This window comes from Castanea sativa, chromosome 12, assembly GCF_040712315.1.
Source record: "Castanea sativa cultivar Marrone di Chiusa Pesio chromosome 12, ASM4071231v1".
NCBI classification, from domain to species: domain Eukaryota; kingdom Viridiplantae; phylum Streptophyta; class Magnoliopsida; order Fagales; family Fagaceae; genus Castanea; species Castanea sativa.
This window is the reverse complement of record NC_134024.1, coordinates 42501389-42527978: the sequence shown is the minus strand read 5'-3', so window position 1 is coordinate 42527978 and position 26590 is coordinate 42501389. Positions and strand designations below refer to the sequence as shown.

At 40.2% G+C, this 26590-nt stretch overlaps 5 protein-coding genes and 1 pseudogene across 5 annotated transcripts; 3 read left to right on the top strand and 3 right to left on the bottom strand.

Annotated features, from left to right (window-relative positions):
• Positions 1 to 1470: 1470 nt before the first annotated feature.
• On the top strand, positions 1471 to 3380 carry LOC142619231 (probably inactive leucine-rich repeat receptor-like protein kinase At5g48380). Its single transcript, XM_075792297.1, has 2 exons — positions 1471 to 1779; positions 2337 to 3380. The coding sequence occupies exon 2, from the start codon at positions 2476 to 2478 to the stop codon at positions 3139 to 3141; it is 666 nt and encodes a 221-aa protein (XP_075648412.1). The 5' UTR covers positions 1471 to 1779; positions 2337 to 2475; the 3' UTR covers positions 3142 to 3380.
• Positions 3381 to 5133: 1753 nt separating this feature from the next.
• On the top strand, positions 5134 to 6978 carry LOC142621022 (putative pentatricopeptide repeat-containing protein At5g37570; annotated as a pseudogene).
• Positions 6979 to 14001: 7023 nt separating this feature from the next.
• On the top strand, positions 14002 to 15046 carry LOC142620936 (probably inactive leucine-rich repeat receptor-like protein kinase At5g48380). Its single transcript, XM_075794253.1, has one exon. The coding sequence runs from the start codon at positions 14134 to 14136 to the stop codon at positions 14806 to 14808; it is 675 nt and encodes a 224-aa protein (XP_075650368.1). The 5' UTR covers positions 14002 to 14133; the 3' UTR covers positions 14809 to 15046.
• A 5318-nt stretch (positions 15047 to 20364) lies between these two features.
• On the bottom strand, positions 20365 to 21329 carry LOC142620711 (uncharacterized). The gene is made up of 2 exons (XM_075794035.1): positions 21071 to 21329; positions 20365 to 20750 (listed from the first exon to the last, which is right to left on the bottom strand). Exons 1-2 carry the CDS (start codon positions 21327 to 21329, stop codon positions 20365 to 20367), a joined length of 645 nt encoding a protein of 214 aa, XP_075650150.1.
• An 87-nt stretch (positions 21330 to 21416) lies between these two features.
• LOC142620709 (uncharacterized) lies at positions 21417 to 22130 on the bottom strand. The gene has a single exon (XM_075794034.1). It carries the CDS (start codon positions 22128 to 22130, stop codon positions 21417 to 21419), a length of 714 nt encoding a protein of 237 aa, XP_075650149.1.
• A 1451-nt stretch (positions 22131 to 23581) lies between these two features.
• LOC142620708 (uncharacterized) lies at positions 23582 to 24742 on the bottom strand. Its single transcript, XM_075794033.1, has one exon. The coding sequence runs from the start codon at positions 24740 to 24742 to the stop codon at positions 23582 to 23584; it is 1161 nt and encodes a 386-aa protein (XP_075650148.1).
• Between the last annotated feature and the right edge of the window lie 1848 nt (positions 24743 to 26590).

Below are 26590 nucleotides of genomic sequence, written 5' to 3'. Positions count from 1 at the left end.
TCTCTCCAAGAGTTGATTCTTCAGTTCAACGGGTTTGTGATTTGTTTTTCCTTGATACAAGAGTTTAGGACCCAGTTCATCTTGCGAGTTGTTTGATTCCGTGGGAGGCTGACTTAGTGAGGAGGATTCAAGTATGTGAGGATGGGGCAGAAGATAGTCTAACTTGGCCTCTGACTAATGATGGGGAGTATAATGTTAGGAGTGCTTACCATATGCTTGTCTCTGCTGAATCTCTTCTTATGCCCAATTCATCATCTTCGGGTAGTAATGGTTTGGTGTGGAATAAAATATGGAACATGAGGGTACCTAATAAGATTCAACAATTTATTTGGTGTGCTGCTAAGGACTTTTTGCCCATGAAATAGAACTAAGAGGCTCGCCATCTCCCTATTGGCGAGGAATGTGATGGTTGTGGAGAGCACATGGAGTCAATTATGCATTGTTTATGGCTCTGTGATCAAGCGAGGTCGGTGTGGATGTTGCTCCTGGAATTTCGATCACTAATTCAAAAGAAGTGTCAGACTTTCTTTGAATTGTTGGAGGAGCTCTTCAGTTCTGGGTCGAATTTTAGGGCAGCTTTGTCCGCTAATGTGGCATGAAGTTTATGGCAACGTCGTAATCATATAAGGGAGCATCAATCTTCTTGGTCGCTACTTGAATTGGGTGATAAAGCTCGGAGGCTGGTTGAGGAATTCTGGGACGTGAATCCTCAGGAGCATGGTGCGTCTATTCCTCGTCTTGTGGTTCGCTGGTCTCCTCCGCCCGATGGTTACTTCAAAGCAAACTTTGATGCTGCTTATTTTGATGATTTGGGTTTAGCAGGTATTGGTGTTGTATGTCGAGATCAGTCCGGGCAAGCTATTACGGCACTATGTCAGAATCTGGGAAGGGTGTAGTCAGTTGAGATGGCTGAAGCTTGGCAGCTCGAAGGGTTGTGATTTTCGCAAGGGAGTTGAGTCTCTTTAACATTATTGTTGAAGGTGACTGCCTTCATGTTATTTAGGCCTTGAAGCGTAGTGGTCCTTGCCCTCTATTGTTTGGCCATATCATTGATGAGACCAAAAGACTTGGATGTATGTTGAGAAGTTGTTTGTTTCAGCATATTAGGAGGGATGAGAATAGATTAGCTCATAGTTTAGCTAAAAAATTAGTTTTATCCGCAGATCTTGAAGTATGGGTAGAAGATTTACCCAAGAATGTGAATGTTGTTTTCCAGTCGAATCTTCCATGAGTTTGATTTTTGTTTTGTAATTTGTTTTTTTCATTAATAAAAGATCGCTTACCTTTTTCTTAAAAAAAATAAAAAATAAAAGACTTTTAAAATACCCTCTCTCTTTGCACCGGAATTGATAGTAATAATAAAGTAATAACATTATTATTATTTTTTTGGTTAAAAAGTAATAAGTAATAACATTATTTATTTATTAATGTTTCCTTTCCTTGGTTGGTTCTCATTTTCAGCAAATGCAAGTCAAGCACGGAATAGTCGCCTCTGAACTTTGACAAAATGTTCTACCTTCTTGGACCCGAACTTGATGATGATGAAGATAAACCCAACCTAACCTCTTTACTGGTCTCTCCTCCTCTACTCTCTTACAAAGTCTTCAAAAAGCTATCTCAGTTCACACTCTGCTTATATATAGTTGAATTTTAGCTTCATCAATTTACTCCCTCTCTAATACTTGCATTTGAATATCCAAACCATATCCATCCCATCCTTTCAAACCAAAGATTGCCATGTTTCAAAAACCCCTTTCTGGGTTTCCTTTATTTTTCTTGGTAAGCCTCCTTAAACCTCAATCTCAGCTTGCTTTTGTATTCTCTCGCAAATTTGCTTCTACTTTTAGCGTTTTTTTTTTTCGTTTGATGAATATATTGACTTCTTTTGATCGGTAAACGAGTCAACTCAAACTGGGTAGCTCAATGTTTTATGCTTTCTTCCTATATTTGTTGCATACACTGTTTGGGGCTGTTTGGTTACGTTTTTAACCAAGAGTTTATATAACAATAATATTTTTAATATGTATTTTTATAACATTCAAACATGTATTTTTACCGTATTTAAAACTGAACGACAATACTTGAACACTGAATTTGGTTTTATTTTGTTATCACTTTTCTCATTTAAGTATGTTTAAGGCTTGTTTGGTAAGTCACCTTAAACTTACATTTTAAACAACTTTACACACATTTCTACACACTTTTTCATCCATATAAATTTTAAAAAATTACAAAAATTTCATTTCAAACTACTTTACCTAACACCCTAAATATTCGTAGAAAGCTGAACTGGTTTTTTTTTTTGTTGTTGTTGTTTTTCTTGATTTCTGTCTCAGGTGATGATGCTATGAAGGCTTTGGTTGTTTTTTACTTTAGTATTTTGAGCACTCTGACGTACATTTGACAGTAACCTCCAAGTGATTTAAAGAAACAAAAAAAAAATCCGTAGCTCGTTTTGGTTGCCTCTTGACGAAAATGGTTCTGAATGGCCGGCCTCTTACTGTTCTTGTAGTTGTTTCTCTCTGGTTGTTGCTTGTTTGTGGTTTGAGCTACGGTGTCCAAAGTGATATAGATTGCTTGAAAGGTATTAAGGCTGAACTTGAAGATCCTTATGGTTATTTGAACACTTCATGGAATTTTAACAACAATACTGAAGGCTTCATCTGTAAATTTACCGGGATAGAGTGTTGGCACCCTGATGAAAACAAGGTTTTAAATATCCGGCTTTCGGATATGGGACTCAATGGCCAATTTCCTGGTGCCATTAAGAATTGCACAAGCTTAACAGGCTTGGATCTTTCCAACAACAAACTTTTTGGAATTATTCCAAAAAATATCTCCCACATAATTGGATATGTGACATCTCTTGATCTCTCATCTAACAATTTCTCGGGGGAAATCCCAGCGGACCTGTCCAATTGTTCTTATTTGAATGTTCTGAAACTCGACCATAACAGGTTTACAGGTCAAATTCCTCAACAATTGAGTCTGCTTGCTCGGCTTAAACAATTTAGTGTGGCAAACAATCTTTTGACAGGACCAGTCCCCTACTTTGGTCCAAATTCTTCAATTACAGCAGATAGTTATGCCAATAATACTGGACTATGTGGGTTTCCTTTGGATCCTTGCCAGTCAGCTTAGACACAAGATTGAAGAGCAATGTGCTGGGTTGAATGGTGAACTTTGCCACCTCGTGGTTTTAATTTGAAGCTTGAATAAATTGAAACAGAATTATGCTTCTTACCTTAATAATAATTTTGTAGCTTGAAGTTTCTCACAATGTATCCGTTTTTTCTTTCATTCCTGTAGTTTCTTATTATGCATTGTATCTCGTTCTCTATTTTGTTATCAATTACCCTATAATAATATTTAACATCTCATTTGTTTTCTTCTATCTACAATTGATTGTTTTATCAGTACTTCTACTAAGTTTGGAAATAACATTAATGACATTATCCTTATTATCAAATACAGTATCAAATTTCTTGGTTACACTTCATAAAATAAAAAAAAAATTATAAAAAAATCCAGCTTACAGATTCTTTCAAATTTCACACGCTATGGTTTAAAGTAAAATTTGAATTTAAGAAACTTCATTGAAAATCAATTTGGGAAGTGATCCAAATATGAAGAAATTTTTTATTAAAATGTACATTTTGATCAAAATTTCATAATAACAAGAGTTCTATTCAACCCATAACAACAAACGTGACAGTATTTTTTTTTTTTTTTTTGGGAGAATCAAGACAGAAATTTCATTGAAAGACAACATATGAGATTAGAACATCCTCAAACATTTCTTCGAACCAAGCCCGAATCTCCTCAAAATCTCTAGCCTCATGAGCTAATGCGTTGGCAACACTATACTGGTAATTGTAGTCTTTCTGGTATACTAATGCCTCTATTGTAACCAGTTGAGAAAACCCTGTAAAAGAAGAAAGGAAAAATTACGGGGAAAAGGTTAAAAAGATGCTTATACAATATATGTGGAAAAGAAGTTACAAGAAATCCACTTAAGACCATTTTCACAGATCTTTGGCTAGACTAGAAGAGAGTTGAGTTCAACTGTAAATAGGCAGATAATACAAAAAGATGGATATGATCACTAACACGAGATCTTTAATAATCAATATCCCCACAAACACAAAAACCAGACTGCCAGAAGAGATGATAAGAGTACCTTCTGTAAGCCTTTTTTTCATTCACAAATGACACAAACTTTATTAGGAAACGATGAAATCTATATACAAACAGCACGCATAGACTCCCTCGAGACAATTACAAGCCAAAATTCAAATTATTAACCAAGACTACAAAGGAAGGGATACGAACACTACCAAAACCAATAGAATACTCATACATGACAACAAAATAAAGATTTTAGCTCAAGAATTGATAACTCAAAACCATTAAACCTGTGGTTACATATCTCTATCCATATTGTCCATATAAGCGAAGGGGGGTGGATATCCTAGTAAGAAGCAATTAAGCATGAAAGCTCATTTCAAATGGCAATTATGATCCTGATGATTACCAAACTTACATTACGCTTTCAAATCAGTCACGGCTACCCCAAGATAGTTTACATGGATTTCTTATTACTCTCAATTAATGCCAAAGTCAAGAGATTTATGCACACACTAATTACAAACAAGTAGGCCACTTTTCGTTCAATCACAGACCATACCCAGTAATTAACCCCAATTTTCAAACCCAAGCAAAATCATCAAGCTTTATTCTTAACAATAAAAACTCAATCATCAAACGGATAAAAACTGAAACAAAATGAGACCCATATCGTTAAACATAAAGAAAAATTAAAGAAAAAAGACAATAGAGAGTGACCAAGACGAGAGATAGACCCATACACTAACTACAGTTACCACTAGTCTATAGCAATGAAGGAAAAAAAAATCAATTAAAGGAAGGCAAAGTCTTTAGTGCTATAAATGAGTTGCAACTTGCAAGTGTTAGTCTTTTTATTTTTTATTTTTTTAAATATTAATGTTTCACTTGGAAGATAATAATATTTAACATTAAAAACTAAAATGACTATAAATATATATATATATATATATATTTTTTTTTTTTTTTGGTGCTAAAGATCAAAAATCGAGAAGGCAGAGAGGTGAATGTCTTTTGTCCGTCAATGTCAACACTCTCTCTCTCTCGCTGTTGCTTCTCTTTCCCCAGTGTTAGTAGCAATAGCAGTAGCCTTCCCAAAGCCACCGCCACCACCACCACCTCCTTCAATTCAAATTCAATCTCAACTCTCCTCAGAGCTTGTAAGACCTCTCTCCACCTCCGCCAACTTCACGTCCACATCATTCTTAAAGGCCTCATCACCCCTTTCATCTCCCTCTCCCTCTCCACTCTTTCCTATTCCACTTCCATCTTCAACAGCGTTCGTCAACCCTGAAGGTTTCTCTAGAACTCTCTCATTAGAGTTTATTCTCAAAAATCTCATTTCATCCACGTTGCTTCGCTCTTCATTCGCATGAAGAGAGAGGTTGGTGTGCCTGATAGCTACACCTACCCATCAACCATTAAAGCTTGTTCCACCCAGTGTGAGGTTAGCCTAGGGAGTGCCCTTCATGGGTCAGCATTGAGGTGCGGGGTTGAAGGGAATCTCTTTGTTAGGACTAGTATGATTGACTTCTATGGGAAATGTAAACATATTTTCAGTGCTCGTAAGCTGTTCGATGATATGTTTGATAAAAATGTGGTTTCATGGATAGTTGTGGTTGTCGGGTATAAATCTGTTGGGGATTTAGAAGAGGCAAAGAAGCTGGTCAATGAAATGCCGCAGAGGAATGTGGCATCCTGGAATGCTATCATTTGTGGCCTTGTGAAACTGGGTGACTTGAAGGGTGCGAGGAGGATGTTTAATGAAATGCCCGGGAGGAATGTGGTTTCATATAGTACCATGATTGATGGGTATGCAAAGGCAGGTGATATGGCGTCTGTGAGGTTTCTGTTTGAGCTGGTGCCTCAAAGGGATATTTTTGGGTGGTCCGCATTGATATTGGGTTATGCTCAAAGTGGTTAGCCTGACAAAGCGGTAAAAGTTTTTCCTTGAAATAGATTCAAGGGATGTAAAGCCTGATGAGTTTGTTATGGTGAGCTTGATGTCTTGTTCTCAAATTGGTAATTTGGAATTGGCTAAATGGGTCGATTCTTATGTAAGCCGGAGCACAATGGATATCCAGCAACCTCATGTAGTTGCGGCTCTTGTTGACAAGAATGCTAAGTGTTGAAACATGGAGCGAGCAATGAAGCTGTTTGAAGACCAAAGAGATGCCCAAAAAGGACCTAATCTCATATTGTTTCATGATACAAGGGTTGTCGTATCATGAGCATGGGAACAAAGATGTTGACCTTTTCAATAAGATGGCTAAATGAAGGGCTAGTTCCAGATGAGGTGGCCTTCATTGTCGTCTTGCCAGCATGTAGTCATGCCAGATTTGTTGAAGAGGGTTGACACTAATTTGAAAGGATGAGATATGAGTACTCTTTACTTCCTTCTCCTGATCACTATGCTTGTACGGTTGATCTTCTTAGCAGGGTAGGAAGATTGAAAGCAGCTTATGAGCTTATAAACTCAATGCCTGTGGAGCCACATGCTGGTGCTTGGGGTGCACTTCTTGGGGCCTGTAAGCTGCATTGCAATATTGAATTAGGGTAGGTTATTGCTGCTCGCCTTCTTTTCATTTTCTTTCTCTCATCCTCTCTTCTCAGCCGCCTCATCCCCTCTCTCCCTCTTCACTCATCCCTTACCTATTTCTTTAGCCACCATCTACATCTTTTAGATGAGAAGCCATTGGAGATTAGAAGAAGTTCTACCACTCTTTTTGCTTGGATTTAGTTTGCTGGGTTTGTATTTCTAGTTTTTTTTTTGTTTTTTTTTCTCTGGATCAAGGGTCTGTTTGGATAAAAACTTATTGCTGAAATTTGAAAACTGAAAACATTGTAGCAAAATAATTTTTAAATGTGTAAATAGTACTGTGGGACCCATTTTTAATGAAAAAGTTACTGAAAAGTGCATGAACAATGCATAAACAGTGCTTGCACAGTGCGTGAACAATGCTTGCACAGTGACTTGTCCCCCTAAAAGGGGGGAAAAAAAAAAAAGAAAAACTGAAAACGCAAACGCGTAGACGCTGACTCGGATCCAAAAATACCAAATATCTTTATTTTTTTTCTTTGTTTGCTTTCTTAGAAAATAGATGTGATAAGGAAACCCTCTTTTTGCTTGGATTTAGTTTGTTGGGTTTATATTTCTAGTTTGTTCTTTGTTTGTTTTCTTTGGATCAATTTCTTTATTTTTTTTTTCTTTGTTTACTTTCTTAGAAAATAGATGTGATAAGGAAACCCCCTTTTTGCTTGGATTTAGTTTGCTGGGTTTATATTTCTAGTTTGTTTTTTGTTTCTTTTCTCTGGATCAGTTTCTTTAATTTTTTTTTTTTCTTTGTTTGCTTTCTTTGAAAATAGATGTGATAAGGAAACTAAAAAAACCCACTGAAACCTACTGAAACTGAAATCCAATCGAAACTGATTGATTTCCAATTACTTCGGTCGGTTTCAATGGAGAAGTTCACAAACCAAAAATTTCGGTTTTGGTTGGCCAACACGTACAAAACCGACCAAACCGAACCAATTACACCCCTACTTTACTCACCACCAATACCCAGAACCTGAAACTTGTCTTTAGGTTACAAAGCCATAATGCAATGGACAAAATTTAGAGAGAAACCTTTCAAACTATTTATATATCTTTTTATTGATTGTGAATTTTGACAAATTCACCATTAAATTGCATTTTCTTATTATATATATTTCATGCTTGCAAAATTTTTAAAAGATCGAAGATAATAGCTATGTCATCAATCAAATATTTAAATTTCAATTTTTGTAGTCTTAAATTATGCATAAAAAAACATGTTTATGGATCGAATAGTGAATAATATTAATTTGAATGAAATTTGATATATTTATTAAGAACATAAGAACATATAATCTAATTGTTAGATGTTTTCAAAATATGTAGCTATGTTAATAGTTTAGTGAAATTTTGTCCTAATGCAAATCATTATTCTCTCTCTTACTAATGAGACTTTCTCTAATTAGAGTATACTCTTACCAATGATAATATACATAATTTCTTTATGATTTATTATTTGGTATGAATTTTTTAGCCATTGGAAATAGTTAAATTTGTCTTAAAAATAAAAAGGTATTCGAGACAAATTAATATAATGAGTTAAAATTGTATTTGGATACTAGAATTTGGATTTCAAATAAATAGACTTAGAATTCATTGATTCCAAGCATGGTTTTAAAAATCGGTATGGTCAAATAACCGATTTGTGTCTTGGTTCTTAGTTCAACCCAATTTTTACTGGTTTTGAGGGATTTTACCAAACCGGATTGGTGCTCAGTTTCCAGTTGAACCGGTAGGTCCAATCCGGTTTTCAAAACAATTTCCAAGTTAATAAATTTTAAAATTCTTCATTTGAACCTATTTTTTTGGAAGGAGGATTTGAATTCTAAAAGTCTAAAATTTATTATTTTGAAGCTCTAAAAAGTTATAAATTTGGAATTTGAAACCCATTTTCTTCTAAAATAACCAAATAGCTATCATGACCTCCAAAATGATGCTTGAAATCTTTAAATGATCGTACAAAACTAACTTTAAAACATCAAAAATAAACAAAATAACCCTAAAATTTCCTAAATAATAATTTAACCAAAAAAAAAAAAAAATCTACGAACATTTCTAATAGATTGGCCAAACCCAAATTGCTTACATTATACATGTTTGGCTTCCACTTTTAAGAACAATTTTCAAAATACTGAAAAAAAAAAAAAAACATCTACGAACATTTCTAATAGATTAGCCAAACCCAAATTGCTTACATTATACATGTTTGACTTCTACTTTTAAGAACAATTTTCAAAATACTGAAAACAAGAAAATGATGTTTGAAAGACTATTTTTTAAAAAGAATTACAAAAAGGTACGTGTAGAATCTGTAGATTACTTTTTTTTTTTTTCTATTTTTCTTTTTTGGATAATGATAAGGGAATAGAGCTCAAGTTCTTTTGAAGTATGAGACTTTTTTTTTTCTTTTTTTTTTGTAATAAAGATAAACCCCTTAATTTAATTTAAGAGATAAAAAAGTTTATACAAATATGTGGAGTCCACTATTTTCAATTTATTTACAACTATGCAATTAAAAAGCTTAGTTATAAAAAAGTACCAAACCACTGGTTAAACTGTGAACCAAAGTATTGGGAATGGTTTGGTGTAAAATACTGAATATGCAATGACCCATTATCAAACCCGGTAAACTGACGGATTGCATAGGTTAATCTTTTTAACCCGCAGATAAAAGCAAAAAAATACCGATTGGTTTGCATAGAACACAATCGACCAATATCACAACGATAACACCTAATTGATTTTGATCATCAGTTGTATTTGGAATAAGTTAAAGACTTATTTTGAATTTCTATGAGATATGTTGTTTCAAGACTTTTGGATTATATAACTTGCTTATTGGATGATTTATGTGAATGATGTGTTTTTTTTATACTATGTAACTTTACGTCATCTGATGTAATTTTTTATTGTTATAATTTATTAATTTACCAATTTGGAGTATTTTTATTTTTCTTTATTTTAGTTGCAATTTATAATTATAAAATATATTAATTAATTGATTAATTAATAAACCTACAATTCAACCAATGAACCATTGGTTGAACCAATGAACCAGCGAACCAATTCTTCAGCCAAGTCAACCTCTGGTACGGTTTTTGTAACTATGTTAAAAACATATTATGTATCTTGAAAACATCCTATCAACCGTTTTCAAAATCTTGTTTTTTTTTTAGGGGGATCAAAATCTTGTTTTGAATAAGGAAAATAGGAAACAATTTTCTAAAAACTATATTTAGAAAACATAAGTCAAACAATAGATTCAAGTATGAGACCACCATTTTATGGTTCACAAAACAAAAAAACTATAGTTTAATTCTCTTACCAAACAAGCCCATAGTTTCTCTTACATAGAGAAACATTTTTGCTTATTTACAATGACTCTTCAAGCAAAGACAATTACAGAAGATCAATAAAAAGATTTCTTGGTTCAAAAAATTCCTAAAGCTGAAATAAGGGATATTAACTCTCTTTCTCTCTCTCTCTCTCTTTGAGACTTGAAGGTATATGCTGAAGCAGGGTAGGGGTAGGGATACCAAATTGTTTTAATGAATAATAATGATCGCAAAAAATTAAATTAGAAAGAGGTGCATTTTTTTTTTTATAGATTAAAAGAGAGAAATTAGAAAGGGATTAATTTAATGGTTCCAAAAAAGAAATGTTGCAAAAACCTAATGAATTTTGAGTTAGTTTTGATAAATTCATTCCAAATTAGATAAGATTTGATAAATTTCCAGATTTGAACATATATTATGTATATGTATGTATGTATACTATAAAAGACTATAACATAGATTTGATAAATTTCAAATTGCTTGAAATTTTTAAACAACTTGTGCAAGACTAACATAAATTTGAAATAATAATTGTGGGGGCAGAAGGGTCAGAATATGTTTGTGAGCCTTAGGCTTGGTCCGAGGATATTAACTCGTCCGAGGAGGTCTTAGTGGTAATAACTATACTGAATATAAAAACCCACAAGCAAATTATTACGAAAGAAGGTGGTGGAAATGGTCCGAGGAGGGAGATCTCCTCGGTTATATGAAGTAAAGGTTATACCATACACCCTGATGTATATAAGGGAATTCTAGGAGGACTGATGAGGGAGGATATGTTCCACATGAGCATAGGGAGAAGGAGTGAATAAGAAATATCTTAGAGAAAGCTGCTACCACCGTATTAAAGACTCTGCACCTACCTCTCTGGCCGCATTAATGGAGAAATAATCTCTAAATAGTAGTGATCAGTGTTACAGCTATTGTTTGAAGACTTTAAGAAGGTGGTGAATGTGACAAGTATCTAGATTGGTGATCTGGTCCATACGTGAAAGATGGTGGAAAGAAGGAAGATGGTATAAAAGGAAAAGAGAGGCATTCAATAGGGGGGATCGGGAAAGAAAGAAAAAACACTATACACACCACCTTCAACTATAATTTATTGTTGAAAGAAGAAAAAGCAATACAAGTCATCATCGGCTTACGTCCGAGGAGATTTTCTGTTATATAATCATTTCATTGCTCATGTATTGGCGATCTAACCCACCATACTTGTTATCTAATATCCATAAAACCTAGATTTCAAGACTACGCTCTACAAATTTCATTGTATAAGGCTCTTTAGGCCTGCATCCTTCACACGGTTGGGTCCGGGTGCAAATTGTGTCCTTACAATAATAATGCTTAACATTAAAAGAAAATGTGAATCCATAAAAACATTTGATTTTTTGGAAATTTAACTTCTTTCAAATAATTTAAAATTTTCAAATTGTAATAAATTAAAAAAAAAATTTATTGTGACAAAAAAATGATTGTGGAAAAATTTGATGAATGTGTATTTTAAATTTGAAAAACATAAGCATGAGAAAGAATAAAGGTAGTGTGGCGGGCAGAGATTGGATTCAACAGAAATGAAAACGTACACCAGTTACTATGCGCTCACACAATTAATTTTTAGAGATGGGATGCAAGGCCAACCTTTTAGTACTCGTCACAATAAAAAGTGACGTTTAGAGTATTCAAATGAGAATAGTTTTGAAAAAGCTAAGTGTTCATGCTCAGATTTGGTCCGAAGAGGTTGTTACAGTTTGAAGTCTTCTCTCTCTCTCTCTCTCTCTCTCTCTCCTCATTTTCTTAGACCTTCCCCTTTATCTGGATGCTTCTTGGCTTTATATATCTCAGCAAAGATGCATCTAGATCTTATACTTGGAGGGTCATGATCATACTTCCTTGATACTTGTCCCATTAGACCTTGCTAGAAGGTTTTGACACCAAAGTATTAGCTGTGAAAGCACTGTTCAATGTCATTTCTTCATTAATGCAGCCAATTGAGTGGTTGTAGGGTATTTAATGCGAAGGGGATGGCCACTCTGACCTTTCTTTTTCTTCCCTTCCATGCTTAACACCAAATTACCCTTGTCTCCCCTCGGACTTAGCCATACTCCCCTTGACTCTGTCCCTCAACCTTCCGAGGTTAGGCATGTGTCCTCGGCATCTTCGCTAATTATGGTTGCTCAGTCCAAGTACAAATTACATGGTTAATTTTCGAGGATAACCCAACTACAATGTCTGAGGTTTACTCCCATATGAGCTTTATCAACTCTTTGGATCCTTGTCCCCCCATAGGTAGAATAAAGAAAAATTAAAAAAATAAAATAAAATTTAAATGGGATAGAAAAAGAACAATAAGTTGTTTGGAAAGTGTATTTAAAAACTAGAAAGAAAAAATGAAAAAGCATGGGTCTATTTGGTAACAGAGTTTAAACCATAGTTTTCAATGTTTGAGTGATGAAAGATGTGAAAAAAAGAAAAAGAAAAAAGCACATGTTAGTAACAGTGTTTAGTGTTTAAGTCATAGTTCTTAATTTAGAGTGTTTAAACACATACTCATACCAAACACTCGTGTTTTTTGTTTTGAAAAAATGTTATAAAAATATGGTACTAAACGCATTTTTTTTTTGTGATATAAGCCTTCAAACTACTTTTTTTTTTTTTTCATTACACTTTTTAGTTCACAATTTTCACATCATTTTAAAAACTATTACGTAAACATGGGTACCAAATGACCTTGTATTTTCTCTCCAATTTAAGGAGGAAAAAATATTTCTCTATAACATATACTCTAAAATGTTTATTTTAAGTAGAGTATACTCTAAAAGAAGACTTTTAAAATACCCTCTCTCCCTCTCTCTCTCTCTCTCTCTCTCTCTCTCTCTCACACCTGAATTGATAGTAATAATAAAGTAATAACATTATTTATTTATTTATTAATGTTTCCTTTCCTCATAGTAATAAAATACTCTAATAACTTTATTTATTTATTAATGCTTCCTTTCCTTGGTTGGTTCTCATTTTCAGCAAAAGCAAGTCAAGAACCGAATAGTCGCCTCTGAATTTTGACAAAATGGCCTACCTTCTTGGACCCGAACTTGATGATGATGAAGATGAACCCAACCCAACCTCTTTACTGGTCTCTCCTCCTCTACTCTCTCACAAAGTCTTCAAAAAGCTATCTCAGTTCACACTCTGCTTATATATAGTTGAATTTCACATCACAACTTTTATTCTCTGTTTTTACCTTCATCAATTTACTCCCTCTCTAATACTTGCGTTTGAATATTCAAACCATATCCATCCCATCCTTTCAAACCAAAGATTGCCATGTTTCAAAAACCCTTTTCTGGGTTTCCTTTATTTTTCAGGGTAAGCCTCCTTAAACCTCAATCTCAGCTTGCTTTTGTATTCTCTCCCAAATTTACTTCTACTTTTAGCTTTTATTTTTTATTTTTATGAATATATTGACGTCTTTTGAACGGTAAACGACTCAACTCAAACTGGGTAGCTCAAAGTTTTGTGCTTTCTTACTATATTTGTTGCATTCTCCTGTTTTAAATAATAATAACACTTTTAACATGTATTTTTATAACAATCGTATATATTTTTTCGATATATTAAGAATATTACGTCCACAATATTTTTACAACATTTTCATAATAAATTACGGGTGGTTAATTATTATTGGTTCAAATTTAAATCTAACACGAAAATTACTTTTTTGCCTCGACAGTAACAACCAATAGCGATTTGCCACTTAAATTTATTGTGAAAATATTGTGGACATATCATTTCCCTTATATTAAATACTGAACAACAATACTTAATTAATGGAGCCTGGTGGCTTTATTTTGTTATCATTTTTCTCAGCTGGGTATGCTTAAATATTCGTAGAAATCTGAACTCGGGTTTTTTTGTTGTTGTTTTTCTTTATTTCCGTCTCAGGTGATGATGCTATGAAGGTTTTCGTTGTTTTTGGATTCAGTATTTTGAGCACTCTGACGTGCATTTGATAGTAATCTCCAAGACTCCAAGTGATTTGAAGAAAAAAAAAAATCCGTAGCTCGTTTTTGTTGGCTCTTGATGAAAATGGTTCTGAATGGCCGGCCTCTTACTGTTCTTGCAGTTGTTTCTTTCTGGTTGTTGCTTATTTGTGGTTTGAGCTACGGTGGACAAAGTGATATAGATTGCTTGAAAGGTATTAAGGATGCACTTGAAGATCCTTACGGTTATTTGACTTCATGGAATTTTAACAACAATACTGAAGTCTTTATCTGTAAATTTACGGGGATCGATTGTTGGAACCCTGATGAGAACAAGGTTTTAAATATCCGGCTTTCGGATATGGGACTCAAGGGCCAATTTCCTAGTGCCGTTAAGAAATGCACAACCTTAATAGGCTTGGATCTTTCCAACAACAAACTCTTCGGAAATATTCCGCAAAATATCTCCAACCTAGTTAGATTTGTGTCATCTCTTGATCTCTCATCTAACAATTTCTCGGGGCAAATCCCAGTGGACCTGTCCAATTGTTCTTATTTGAATGTTCTGAAACTCGACCATAACAAGTTGACAGGTCATATTCCTGCAGAATTGAGTCTGATTTCCCGGCTTAAACAATTTAGTGTGGCAAACAATCTTTTGACAGGGCCAGTCCCCTACTTTGGTGCAAATTCTTCAATTACAGCAGATAGTTATGCCAATAATCCTGGACTATGTGGGTTTCCTTTGGATCCTTGCCAGTCAACTTGGACATAAGATTGAAGAGCAATGTGCTGGGTTGAATGGTGAACTTTGCCACCTTGTGGTTTTAATTTGAAGTTTGAACAAATTGAAACAGAATTATGCTTCTTACCTTAATAATAATTTTGTAGCTTGTAGTTTCTCACAATGTATCCATTTTTTCTCTCATTCCCTTAGTTTCTTATTATGCACTGTATCTCATTCTCTATTTTGTTATCAATTACCCTATAATAATAAATAACATCTCATACCACCGCACACCCTTAGTGCGATGGTTCCTCCACAAGTATAAGTGCTTGTGGGGTGTGGGGGCAAAAGCCGAGGTTCAAGTCTCCAGGAGGGAGCTCCACACACATATACACTTAGATTAGGCTAGAGTAGAATTCTATCTTGTATAAAAAAAAATAAAATAAATAACATCTCATTTGTTTTCTTCTTTTTACAATCGATTGTTTTATCAGTACTTCTACTACGTTTGGAAATACATTAATGACATTATCCTTATTATCAAATATCAAATTTCTTGCTTACTTTTTTTTTAATAAAAAAATCCAGCTTACAAATTCTTCCAAATTTCACACACTATGGTACAAAGTAAATTTTGAATTTAAGAAGCTTCATTGAAAATCAATTTGGGCAATGATCCAAATATGAAGAAATTTTTTATTAAAATATACATTTTGATCACATGCTAACAAGAGTTCTATTCAACCCATGATAATAAACGTGACAGTTTTTTTTTTTTTTTTTTTTTTTTTTTTGGGGGAGAATCAAGACAGAAATTTCATTGAAAGACAAGATATGAGATTACAACATCCTTAGGCATTTCTTTGAACCAAGCCCGAAACTCCTCAAAATCTCTAGCCTCACGAGCTATGCGTTGGCAACACTACAGTGGTAATTGTAGTCTTTCTGGTACACTAACCTCTATGGTAACCAGTTGAGAAAACCCTATAAAAGAAGAAAGGAAAAATAATGGGGAAAATGTTAAAAAGATGCTTATACAATACTAGCTCTGAGCACACGTGTTTTGAGTAAAGATTAATAATTTGCATATATTATAATTTAGAAATGTATTTTTTTATTTTTTAAACAAATAAAAATGATAAACTTTAGAGATAAGCAATAACTGTAATTTTTTTTTTTTTGAACATAAAGGGAAAAATCCTAAATTTTAGTGTGCGTTCCAAAATAAGGCTACTGGGTCTAAGGGGAGTTTGGGCTCACAATTTATTTGTATGGTGGGCTTTTGGATTTCCTATCACGGGTGGCACTATGCTCGGCTGCCCCGTTTCCTGAGTCTCCCCTCTTTTCTCACTAACACTCCCCTTTCTTCCTCGGGATGATTAATATTACTTTCTCTAGTCTTTCCACTCTGGAATTGCCAACCTCTGCAACTAAATCTTCCCTGCCTATTTATAGTCAAACTTAGTGGAACGGTCATGATTATTCCCCTAGTGGGTGGAAGGAGGGATCCAATACTATTACCCATAAGTGGGGGTTTAGTTGGGAGTGAAAGGAAGTAAGAGTGGCATTGAAACTGGTTTCACCGCTGGATTTGATGCTCAGTAGAGGCGTTCCCTAGGCAATGGAAGGGAGGTCCAATACCGTTTCGCCTAAGTGGATGTTTGGTGGGGGGAAGGAGAAAATGATAGTGGCGTTGGGACCAGCCCCGCCTGTAAGTTCTATGCTTGGCAAGGGCACGCCACAGGCTGCTTTGAGCACTCTGAGCTCAAACCCCTCGGACGGCACATGCGTTACCATGTGTGATCAGTGCAGGGCTCTTATACGAGTTAGTCTTCATGGGCCTTAGGGCGATTGGGCTTGACGGGGGGTGAGACCCGTACAATAGCCCCCCCTTGATTCATGCTCTGCTTCAGGCGATAAATCAAGGATCCCGGGCAAGTCGTAGTGATGGCTTCCAGCGGACGTATACTCTCTGCACACGGCTAAGGCGATTGTCATAGCAGATTTCTCGAAAATGGCACTGTATCAGGTTGTCACGTCAGTAATTAATATTTGGTAGTTGGAGAATCGCCCGACGGTTCGTGAACCGTGCCCACGCGTGTGGGGGGTTATCCAAGAAAGGGATTTGGGAGGGTTTTCCCCCTCCTGGCCTCATTAAATGCTTCAAGGTCCTATAAATAGCCCATTGTGGACTCATTTTTCACTTTTCGCGTTCCTCTTGCTCCCAATCCCTCCTTTGCCGAGCATTCTTCTCTTGCTCAAAAACTTCCTCAGTTCTCCACTCCCTAGAGCCCAAAGTAAGTTCTTTCTGTCTCTCTTTCCTTTTCGATTGTCTTCCATTTCATACTCTAGGAATGGGGTTTTCTCACCTACTTACCCCTAGGGTTGCCTTGGCTAGTTTTAGAGAGACCTTTGGCGTCCCAGGGGATGTCGACGTTGCGTATTGCAATGTGGGCGACCTCGAACTTCAAAGGGCTGCTGACTCGAACACAGCGTTCTTTCTACTGATGTCCATACTTGAGGGTGGGGTTAGGTTCCCTGTAGACCCTCTTGTAATAGGTACCCTAGGGTTTTACGGTCTGTGCCCCGACCAGTTTCCCCCCAACTTTTATAGGATTGTTAGTTGTGTCATCCGGTTAAATCACATGTTCGGACTGCAATTGAACCAGCACGACATAAATTTCATGTATAAACTGTGCGGCAACTTCACATGTGGTTATTACTTGAAAACTAGAGATACACGAGTCCGACTTATATCATGCCTACTAAACCCTAACAGGAACTCGGTCGGAGAGTTCGTTCGGGTGTGTGGTAACTGGCATGCCGGTGAGCTTCTTTGCCTGCTCTCACCACATGAAGTTGGTCGGTACCGATAATCCCCATTTGATTTGTTCTTGCATCATATATATTTTTTCTTTTATAGCTGATCGGTTTGTTCCCGGACTTGTTGCAGAATCCAAAAGGTTCTTTCCGGACACTCAAGTTATACACACGCGAGACCTCAACTTTGTTCTTAGGTCGGAGATCTTCGTGCATGACGACGGGCAACTTAGGGCATCTCATTTGATCATCGGTGTCAACCCCGTGTACACCACTTGGCAAAACTTCAGCTAAGCGCTTTTGGTAGACAACCCGCTCCTGTCATACATCGACGTGTAGTACAAGACATTCCTTCCCCCCGGGCTCACCACAGGCGAGGCTCGAGAACGTGGCCCGCGCTATACTACTATAGACGACATCGCGCCTGTGAGGGACAGTTCTGCCGAGCGCGTGTCCCAGAATCGACAGAGGCACGAAGCGATTGGATAGCCAGAGGACGCCGCCCCCGTAGCCGAGGAACGAGCTGCTGAGCCAGTAGGTATTCCAGGCGTTACATTCGACCACGCGGAGAGAATGGTGAAGCATAGGGAGATGACCCTTTCTTGGTTCATTCCTGGCGCTGGACCTGCGGCTCAAACTCAGTCCCCAAAAGGAACGGGTCAAACTCCTCCCAGGGGCGAAAATAGGAAGAGAAAAAGGGTTGCCGAGAAGAACCCTCCTGTCTCGGGTGACACTTTGCTGAAGACCCCTCCCCGTGCAGTAGGCAGTTCCAGGCTTCCGGAGGGGCCGGTGGTCACACCCCCTGCGGTTCAAGTTGGAACCATCGTGGCATCCTCTTCCCGGCCGGGAGTCAGCTAGCAGCACACCTTCCGGTTAGGTGATGAGTGCTTGCTGGAAACGGCCAACGTCCGGCTATGGGACAGGGGTGCAGAGGGTCTCATGTTGCTCGAGGATGTCCATTATCATGGACAGGGCAATGACAAGACATTTGCCACGTGACTACAATGGCATTCCATTGCGGTAACACTCTATTCCCCTTGGCTGTATACATTGTAATGAGTGGTCTTTTTTTTTTTTTTTTTTTTTTTTTTCTCCAATTTCACCATTTGGCTACCATCCTATCTCTAGGCTGCGCAGATGACCAGCATTGTGAACGGGCGGTTGAAGGATGCGGCCGAGGCCCTGGAGGGGGAAAAGGCGCTAAAGGCTGTTGCTGAGGCCACAGCCAAGGAAAAGGGGGAGGCTACTGCGGCATCGGAGAGGAAAGCGACAGATGTTGAGAACGCCCAGCAGGCCGCTGAGAGAAAGCTAACCGTCCTGAAGGCGAAGTTAGGGGAGACAGAGCTCAAGTTAGCGACGGTGGATAGCTTGAGTCTAGCCCAAGCTAATGAAATCGCCGGCCTGAAAGAGTCCCTTGAAGCCTGCGAGGAAAAGTGGTACAATGTTGGCTTCTCGGAGGCTGAAAACTCCGCGGAGCCGATCATTCACCAAGCTCGGCGCCATGGATTCGGGGAGGGATGGTTAGCTGCTTTTCAGGCGATATGAGTAGCCGCGGACTCTCCACCATGGGACCCCAAGCAGATCCCTTACCCAGCCCCTCCTCCCCCCCGTCGTTCAGAGTCGGACTGAGGCTTCAAATGAGGAGGAGACTCCGAGTATGATTGACCTCGTGCGGGATATTGATGCTCACGGGGAGGCAGCTGACCCGGAGGTTACAAGCAACATCCGTGTTGGGGCCGAAGCTGCACCAGACCAGGTCCCACCGATAATCCAGACAACTGCGAGTGGAACTGAGCAACCCGTTCCTCCGCCCGCACCAACCGACCCTACCGTTTGAAGATTTAGCCTTTCTTTTGTCTTTTTTTTTTTTTTTACTATTATTATTTATTTTTTTTTGACGTTTGATGAGCCTAAATCGCCGGGCTGTGGCGATGGAACAATTTCCCTGTCTTCCGGACAGTTATAATTAATGTCGTTTGAATATCGTTGTTTTAATTAATGTCATTTAAATATTGTTTGTGCTTCCTTGTCTCTTGCTTGGTAATTGCCGATCCTGTACATGATTAAGGTTAGGTTGCCCATCATACCTTACTTTCTCACTTTTGGGGGCCGGGAGTAGCCCCTTTGAGTTCAAGCCATAGTGGCTTACGTTACTGGACGCTCAGCGTCGCTGGCCATGCCGAGAACGGGTCCTTCTACCTAGGCGAGAATAGCGTAAGGTTTTCACCTGCTCGGTGATAGGAATCGGACCGAGGACAGGTTTCTATCCTTAGATAAAATAGCCTGAGGTTTTCACCTTCTCGGTGATAGGAATCGAACCGAGGGCAGGTTTTTGTCCTTAGATAAAAATAGCCTAAGCTTTTCACCTTCTCGGTGATAGGAATCGAATCGAGGGTAGGTTTCTGTCCTTAGATAAAAATAACCTAAGGTTTTCACATTCTCGGTGATAGGAATCGAACCGAGGGCAGGTTTTTGTCCTTAGATAAAAATAGCCTAAGGTTTTCACCTGCTCGGTGATAGGAATCGAACTGAGGGCATGTTTCTATCCTTAGATAAAAATAGCCTAAGGTTTTCACCTGCTCGGTGATAGGAATCGAACCGAGGGCAGGTTTCTGTCCTTACCGTGAATGAGTTGCCTTTACCCTCACGATTCTCTTTATAATTCCTGCTTGGCAATAATAACTTGAAATAAGAAAATGGGGGATCTTGCTGAATAAATGCCTTCGTATTAAACATGTAGTAATGCAGGATTACATCAAGTTTATATCTTTGGAGGCTGTCCGGTCACTGATAAAATTTTTTCAAATTGCGAACATTCCATGGCCGGTGGAGCGGTTTTTCCTCCAAATCCTCCAGATAGTATGCCCCTGCTCCAGTAATAGAAGTCACACGGTAGGGCCCTTCCCAGGATGGAGCTAGCTTTCCCGCGCTTGTCTCTCGCATATTCCCCACGACCTTATGGAGTACCAGATCTCCCGTGGCGAACTCCCTCCTTCTGACGGCTCTATTGTACCTTCGGGCAAGCTTCTGTTGATACTCTGCCAATCGAATGGTGGCCACATCTCGGTGTTCCTCCAGCAAGTTCAGCTCCTTGGCCATCAACTTCTCGTTCTCGTCAGAAGCGAATCCCGCAACTCGGGTGCTACACAAGTTTACTTCAGTAGGGATGACTGCCTCCGCCCCGTAAGTTAGAGAGAATGGCGTTTCTCCCGTGGATCTCCTTGGAGTGGTTCGGTATGCCTATAAGACGCTTGGCAACTCCTCGGCCCATCTACCCTTGGCGCCCTCCAATCTTTTCTTCAAACCGCTCACGATAGCCTTATTGGTCGCTTCTGCCTGGCCGTTACTATGCGGGTAGGCTAGTGTGGAGTATCGGTTCTGGATACCGAGGTTCTCGCAGAACTCTCGGAAAGCCCTACTGTCGAACTACAGGCCATTGTCTGATATTAAAGATTTCGGCACGTCGAACTTTGTTATAATGTTCCTCTACATGAATCTCTTAACGTCAACATCTCAGATGTTGCCAGTGCCTCAGCTTCTGCCCACTTTGTGAAGTAGTCTACTGCCACCAGCACGAACCTTTGGTTGCCCGTTGCTTGGGGAAATGGTCCAACTATATCCAACCCCCAGCGAGCGAATGGCCACGGGCTGCAAACTAGGTTCAAGTTCCCGGCCGGTTGGTAGATCATCGGCGCGTGCACCTGACACTGTTCACACTTCTGAGCGTACTCGGTAGCTTCCTTCCTCATCTGCGGCCACCAGAACCCCACATGGCTACCGCAGACTCCTTCGTGCAGTTCAACTAATAGTCCTTTAGTCTGGCTGGGGTGAAGGCACTACAGGTATGGCCCTTCGAATGATCTGCGATATAGCTTCCAATCGGCAAATAACCAGTACCGAGCGAAAGTTCGCCGTACTCTAGCTACCTCTTTCCCATCTTTCGGGGCTCGATCTTCTGCAAGAAAGTCGATGATTTGATCCATCCAGCACTTCTTGGCTTTAATGACCTGTAGAATCAGTGCCCTAGCGGTAATACTTGGTTCAAGCACCAACTTCACCCTGATCAGCTGAGGTACCTCGTCAGCTATTGATGATGCTAGAGTTGCCAAAGAATCGGCGTACCGGTTCTGTCCCCGGGCTATCCGCTCGATCTTGACTGTCACAAAGTTACCCATCATCTGCTTTACTAGCTGCAGATATTCTATCATCCGGGGATCTTTGGCCTCGAAGTTCCCTTGGACCTGACTTACTACTAGGAGGGAGTCCGAATACACTTCCACCTCCTTTGCCCCCAGATCCATGACAACCCTTAGTCCGGCTAGTAGAGCCTCATATTCGGCCTCATTATTAGAAGCCCTGAAGCCTAATCTGAATGAGTGTTTTAGCTTCAGATCTTCCGGGGTGATGACCACGATCCCTGCCCCCGCTCCAGCCGCATTAGACGCTCCATCCACAAATACCTTCCATGGCTTGACTTCTACTATGCAGGTTATGTCCGTACCTCTTGGCAAGAACTTGGTAATAAAGTCCGTAAGTACCTGTCCCTTCATTGAGTTCCTCGGCTTGCATCTGATGTCGAAAGAGCGCAACCGAGTCCCCCACTTGGCTATCCTCCCCGTAAAGTCAGATCTCCTCAACAATGACTAGAGCGGGTACTCGGTCAAGACGTAGACTGTGTGGGCCTGAAAAATAATGGGGGTAATTTTCGGGTGGAATGCACGAATGCCAACACCAGTTTTTCTAGTGGTAAATACCTAGTCTTTGCGTCGACTAACGTCTTGCTGATGTAATAAACCGGGAGCTGTACACCGCTATCCCTCAGTAGTATGGCGCTTGCTGCATGCTCGGATACCGAGAGGTACATATACAAGTCTTCTCTTGGTTCTGGGGCCGACAACGTCGGTGCCCGCCCAAGGTAATCCTTTAGATCTTGGAAGGCTCTGTCACATTCCTCGTCCCACTAGAACCCCTTCCACTTCTTCAGAAGTTGGTAAAAGAGCTGGCACCGATCAGCGAACTTGGAAATAAATCGGTTAAGAGCAGCCAACATACCAGTCAGCTTTTGAACCTCTTTCGGATTGCTTGGCGGTTTGAGACGTTTCACGGCTTCAATTTGATCAGGGTTAACTTCGATCCCCCATTTAGTAATTAAATAACCCAGGAACTTGTCGGATCCAACCCCAAAGGCACACTTATCGGCGTTGAGGCGCAGCCGGTGTCGTCGAACTATCTCGAATACTTCTTTCAGGTCGTCAATGTGCTGTCCTTCTTGCTTTCTTTTCATCACCATGTCATCAATGTACACTTCGACTGTCCGTCCAATCTTATCCCTAAACATCCTCGTCATCATTCGTTGATAAGTGGCTCCCGCGTTCTTCAAACCGAACGGCATCACGATATAGTGGTAGTTAGCATCGGGCGTTAAGAATGTTGTTTTCTCCTGATCCTCGGCGGCTAGGGCAATCTGGTGATAGCCTTGGAAAGCATTGAGGAAACTCATTCTTGGGTGCCCGCACGTAGTGTCCACCAATTGATCGATTTTCGGCATTGGAAACAGATCCTTCGGACATGCGCGGTTCAAATCGGTAAAATCAATACAAACTCTCCACTTACCGCTCTTCTTTTTCACGACCACCGTGTTTGCGAGCCATTTTGGAAAGAATGTTTCCCTTATGGCCCCCGCCTCTCTCAGGTTCCCAACTTCCTGTCTGACGACTTCCACATGCTCCTTAGCAGACCTTCTCGGTCTCTGTTTCTTGGGAGGGCATAGAGGATTCACATTCAGCTTGTGAACTATGAACTCGGGGTCAACACTGGGCACCTCATATGGATTCCATGCAAACACATCCACGTTTTGTATGAGGAACAGCAGTAGCTGCACCCTTTCCCCATTATTCAACCCTGCCCCTATCTGAAAACTCCTTTTACTTCTCGGTAAGATCTTTACGCTTACCAAATCCTCGGCAGCGTTGGTCCCCTCCACCTGGGGATGCTGTAATTGCTATAGGGGCGTCTTCTCGGCTGATTCCCTCTGCTCTATTTGTTTGTTTGTTGCAGCTACCAAACACTGTCTGGCCGCTTGCTGATCACCCCTTATTACTGTAATCCCTTCGTCAGTTCGGAACTTGACTTTCACGTGCAAGGTAGACGGTACAGCCCCCATGTCATGTATCCATGGCCTTCCGAATATTGTCGTGTACGGCGAGAAAGAGGCGACCACTATGAATGTCACCATTACCTCCCTGCCTCCCATGATAACTGGGAGCGAAACCTGCCTTTCTGGAGTCACCATATGCCCATCGAATCCCATTAAAGGTGTATCATACTTGGACAAGTCCCCCTTTTTCAGGCCGAGCCCCCTGTATAGGTCCGGGTACATTACATCTACGCCACTCCCTTGATCTATCATTATTCTTTTCACTATAAAACCCCTTATTCGGGCCGTGACTATTAAAGCATCGTGGTGAGGCTGAGTAGTACCTTCCAGGTCATTGTCGTCGAATGCTATAGGCTGTCTACTGTACCTCGGCTTCTTCCCCAGGGATTGTTTGCTAGCGCTTCCTTCCGTTGACACCACGGTCAACACCCCTTTTGCTGTGGGTGCTCTAATTGCCCTTGGTGCGGCGTGGATGACCTCTATCTCTCCCAAAGGGGGTGGGAGAGGGTTTCGACGCAACAGATCTGCCTGCCCGGTCTCTTGATTCCCTGTCGCCACCAGAAACTCTTTCAAATGCCTCGCCTTCACCAACTGTTCCAGGTGATCTTTCAACACCCTACATTGCTCGGTGGTGTGCTCTTTATCTCTGTGATAGGTGCAATACAAATTCTGGTTTCTCCTTGACGGGTCACCCGCCATCTTGTTCGGCCGCTTAAAATACTGCTCATTTTTTATCCTATCAATGATGCGGTGTACGGGCTCCTTGAACGTCGCGTTGACTCTCCCAACCGCCGGGTCGGGCTCTTGAATTCTCAAATCCTTCCTGTGTCTAGGGTTAAAGCCATTGTTTCGAGGATAACTGATTATCGGCTCCTCCCCCTTGGACTGCAGCCGATCATTTTCTAAGCGCTTGTACTCCTCGATACGCCTCATCAACTGCCTCATATCCTCGGGAGGCTTTAGGGTCAACGATTCTCTCAGCCCGGATTCTTTAGGTAAGCCCATCCGAAAGGTGCTCGTCGCGATCTTTTCATTACCCCCACCGATCTCGTTATACAACTCTCAGTACCGACTAGCGTAGTTGCGAAGGGTCTCTCTAGCCCCCATCTTCATTGATAGCACCGCGTCCACGGGCTACGGCACCCGGCTGCAAGTCATGAACCGCACTCCAAACTCCTAGATCAGTTCCGAAAAACTATGGATCGAACCCTTCTTCAACCCGTTGAACCACCTCAAAGTAGTGGGGCCAAGGCTCGAGGGGAAAACCTTACACATCAATGCATCATTATGGGAGTGTAAGGACATCATCTGAATATAGTGACTTACATGTTCCACTGGGTCTGTCTTCCCAATGTAGGAATTGAATGGTGGGCGTGCAAACCGGCTTGGCATAGGCGCGTTCTCGATATCTCTTGAAAACGGAGACCGGGCAGCTTGACGCAATGCTCGGCTCATGGTATCCATGGCCGCATTACGTGGTCGCTCCGCGTCGAGGGAAGTCGATTCACGGTCCGCATACTCTAGCGAACGGTCGCGGTGTCTACGAGACCCGGATTGATAAGATCCTGCCTCACGACGATTCCCCACACTTACTGACCTTTCCCTTCGTTCTCCCTAGTCCCTTCTCCTGCGTCGACCCCGTGCTTACAACTCCAAATCCCTAACCGCCCTTCCCAGGCGTTCGAGCTCTTGATCCCTTTGCTCAAGCTCCTAGTCTCTTCTGTCAAGGCGGCTGCGGCCCGAGGCGTCAGACATTGTCCGGAGGGTTTGGTACGACCCTTCTCTGGGCCTAAATTCTTCTACCTCCTCATGCCTTCTGTCCTCCTGCCTTCTTTGCCTACTTTCTCGCCATGTAGACCCCCGTGACGACCCTCTAGTGTCGCTCTCTGCATGACTTCCCTGCGCACCTCCAGACATTCTTGCGAGCGTGCCAAGATAGCATCACAGCTACGTAGGAGATCCCCACAGACGACGTCAATTGTGCATTCCAAAATAAGGCTACTGGGCCTAAGGGGAGTTTGGGCTCACAATTTATTTGTATGGTGGACTTTTGGATTTCCTACCATGGGTGGCACTATGCTTGGCTGCCTCATTTCCTGAGTCTCCCATCTTCACTAACACTCCCCTTTCTTCCTTGGGGATGATTAATATTACTTTCTCTAGTCTTTCCACTCTAGAATTGCCAACCTCTTCAACTGAATCTTCCCTGCCTATTTATAGCCAAACTTAGTGGAACGGTCATGATTATTCCCCTGGTGGGTGGAAGGAGGGGTCCAATACTATTACCCATAAGTGGGGGTTTAGTTAGGAGTGGGAGGAAGTGAGAGTGGCATTGGAACTACCTCCACCGCTGGATTTGATGCTTGGTAGGGGCGTTCCCTAGGCAATGGAAGGGAGGTTCAATACCATTTCGCCTAAGTGGATGTTTGGTGACGGGAAGGAGAAAATGATAGTGGCGTTAGGACCAGCCCCGCTTGTAAGTTCTGTGCTCGGCAAAGGCACGCCATAGGCTGCTTTGAGCACTCCAAGCTCAAACCCCTCAAACGGCACGTGCGTTACCATGTGTGATCAGTGCGGGGCTCTTATACAAGTTAGTCTTCATGGGCCTTAGGGCGATTAGGCTTGACGGGGGATAAGGCCCGTACATTTAGGAATTCTCTTTTTGAATTCAAAATGAAATTTGTTATTTGACATTTATGACCCCATGTCTAAATGAAGTTACCATTCATTAATGAGAATATTTTTGAACCACAAAAAAATCTAGTTATAAGAGGGGAATCCTCTTATATATAGTATAGATATATTGGAAAGAAGTTACAAGAAATCTACTTAGGACTAATTTCACAGATCTTT